Below are 3,232 nucleotides of genomic sequence, written 5' to 3' on the forward strand. Positions count from 1 at the left end.
AAAGTGACAATTTTAATTTCATGTATATGAAGGGACCTAAATGATTATTTTTTCTAAAAGTATAAAAATTAAAAAGTTCAATGACTAAATGAACTTTTTAAAAGTATAAGAACTAAAATGAATAAAAACAAAAAAATATAAAGACGTAAATTTTTTTGGTATGAAATAATGAACAGTAAAAAAATGATACAACATGCACCAAATATCGCTCATATTTTAGATTAGCTTCCACTTCCAGACAAGCATTTTAATTTTGTTGTCAGATGTTACAACTTCAAAGTGTCCATTTGTCAGCTTGTCATTTGTTGTTAAGGCTGCTACATGTTTCTTTTTTTTGTTAACAACCTAATGTTTTCACCCACATAAATTATGTCAATATCAAATCATGTTCCAAAATAGTGGCTTTATGTTCTGTAAAATCTATAGTACTAAAAACTTGATACATGACAAGATGGCTTAGCTTGATACAACATGTGCAAATCATGAACCCTCTTTTATTTGGACCCCCCCACCACAAAATCCCTAAACAATGCAATTCATACATATGTGTTGGGCTTCCTAACTTTGACCTGAGCCTCTACATCAAATCAATTCAATAACTTAACCTATAACTACATTTATAGATGTTTCTCCCATCATTTCACAGTAGGTTAGAAAATAATTGAGTACCGATTTCTAATGACATGGATAAAATGTTGAGTTAAATGCAAGAGAATGAACGGTAATTTCGATATATATGTTGTTTCTTCTTTAATTAATGAGATGAATAAAGAGAGTAAATCATAATTAATCACCATTACTCTCAATATTTTCACTTACACTCATTTTTCTTTATTCCATGTGAGATAGGAAAGTTTAAACATCTAACATCTTTGATCCCTATAATTTTTTTAAATTCATTTTGGTTCTTGTATTTTTAAAATATTTGTTTTGGTCCTTATACTCTCACTTTGATTCATTGTGGTCCCTATATTATAAAAATATTCATTTTGGTTCTTCAACTTTCAAAAAGTGATCGGTTTTTATCCTTTAAAAATGAAATGATCGAAATGAACTAAAGATAAATGAACATTTTGAAAGTATAGAAATAAAAATGAATTAAAACTAAAAAGATATGGAGTATTTAAATCGGTAAATAAATATTAGAAATTAGAACAAACGGTTCACATGGATAAAAATAGTAAAAGAGTCTACTATGATCAGTGCTCTAACATTAATGGGAGTAGATCAAGAATTAGAGACGTGGCGAGGCACAACCCAACCAAAAAAATAAAAAGGAAAAAGGAAAAAGGAAGGAAAATAAAAGGTGGGCCCGAATGGTATGGACCTTAGAGAAGGCCCACTTATCCAAGCCCAATGCCTTTTGTGGTAAGAGTTTGAGAGTATCTTTATCGGGAATAACGAAGGGGACATAGGGAATGGGTCCCACAAAACATAGAAAGAGAAGCCGTGGGACCCACCCCCTTCCCAATGTTGGTTAAAAAGTAGCTTCTAAAATAAGGGATAGGATAATACAGTTGGTCACTTCACTTAGGTGTAACTGTTAGGCTTAGAACTAAAACTGAGCTGTACTATTCTTTTTTTTTTTCTTTTTTTCTTTTTTCTTTTTTTTTTTAATTTAATTATTTATTTTAGTTATTAGAAGAAAAAAAACCCAAGAGAGAGAAAGAGACAGGTGGATCCATTTGGCATAGCTTAATCACCAACTCAGCCTGCCATCCATGTATTTTTTTTTGTCATTTAATATGAGAGAGAAAAAGAAAAAAAAAAGGAGTCATATGTAGAAGCAAAGCAAAGCATATGAAAAGAGAGAACCTATCCAATGAAGCTTTTAAATGTGGTGGTGGAGCTGCCAAACCCTAACCCCCCACTTTTTACTCTTTTTTTTTCCTACTTAATGGGTTCTTTTTATTATCATAAAAATTAAATCTTTTTCTTTTGTTATTTAAAAAAATGGGTAATATTAAAAGTAGAAAAAAAAAAGGTAACATGAAAATTACCCACTTTTCGTGAATGAAAAGAGGTAACCAAATAAGAACACACACCCAACCAACCACTCTTACTCAAAGTATTGAGATCCAATTTCAATGGGTAGATAACCAAATATTTCAATATATATTTATAGCTTCAAAGAATATATTTAATCACTATATATAATAATAAGTAACTGTAATTAAAGGGAAAAAAAAAAAATAAGAACACAATTCACAATTTAACCCTCCCCCAATATTGGCCGGCTGGCTCTTTGCTTTTTTCTTCAATAATGGCAATCCACAAGGGTTGGTGCTGAGAAGACAATTGTTTGTGGGGTTGCCGTAAATTGAAACTTTGTCTCCCGGAGATCATCTTCCGGCGCCGGTAGATTCAGATCCAATTCTAGAATGTTCCTTTCCTTCCTTTGATCCTCAGAGGAATTACGATGATGATGATTATTATGTTCCGTGTTTGTAGCCACAGCTAGTTGTTGTGCGCTCGACACGGCGGTTGTGGCTCTGTGTCTTCTCATATGTCCTCCCAATGCTTGACCTGAAGTGAATTCCAATCCACATATAGAACACTCATGAACTTTCCCTCCTTTATGAGCTTGAAAATTTATTCCCGTCGTCCCTTTGGTTGGAATTTGAACTGGAGTCACAATTTTGATGAATTGTGATTCTTCTGGTTCCTCCAGGGTGGTGATCGGCAGCTTAGGCTTCTTGTGGCTAGCGCGGTGGCCGCCAAGGGCTTGAAAAGAAGGGAAAGTCCGATTACAAGTCTTGCACTCATAAACATAAAATCCAGTGGTTTTAGACATCTCAAAATTGAATCTTTTAGCAGTGATTTTATCAATTTTGAGAGGGTCTTGAAGAATTTGCCTTGGGCGGCGGTGGGAATCTCCTTGAGCTAAAAGAATCAAGCAATTAGCCATATCTTCTTCCTCCTCAGTACTAATCTCATGATGATCATCATCAAGAACGAGATTATTAGTGTCGCCGGAGATGGAGGAAGAAGCGGCGGGGAATTCATCGGCGCCACCGCAAGAGGAGGAGGAAGTAGCATCAAGACCAGAAGAAAGAAGCCTCATACGCTTGTTACTACGGCGGCCTTTAACAGCAACAATAGTATGAATTTGATCATTAGATCCCACAAACTCTTCTGGGGTTTCCATGAAAGCAATCAAAATCAAAACTTTTCTAAGTATTGAAGTGAGAAAAGTGAGAGAGAGAGAGAGAGAGAAGTGAGGAGTGAGAGT

At 34.4% G+C, this 3,232-nt stretch overlaps 1 protein-coding gene across 1 annotated transcript; it reads right to left on the bottom strand.

Annotated features, from left to right (window-relative positions):
• Nucleotides 1–2,071: 2,071 nt before the first annotated feature.
• On the bottom strand, nucleotides 2,072–3,232 carry LOC120088562 (zinc finger protein ZAT5). Its single transcript, XM_039045955.1, has one exon. It carries the CDS (start codon nucleotides 3,146–3,148, stop codon nucleotides 2,258–2,260), a length of 891 nt encoding a protein of 296 aa, XP_038901883.1. The 5' UTR covers nucleotides 3,149–3,232; the 3' UTR covers nucleotides 2,072–2,257.

The sequence above is a fragment of the Benincasa hispida genome, chromosome 10 (assembly GCF_009727055.1).
Source record: "Benincasa hispida cultivar B227 chromosome 10, ASM972705v1, whole genome shotgun sequence".
NCBI classification, from domain to species: Eukaryota; Viridiplantae; Streptophyta; class Magnoliopsida; order Cucurbitales; family Cucurbitaceae; genus Benincasa; species Benincasa hispida.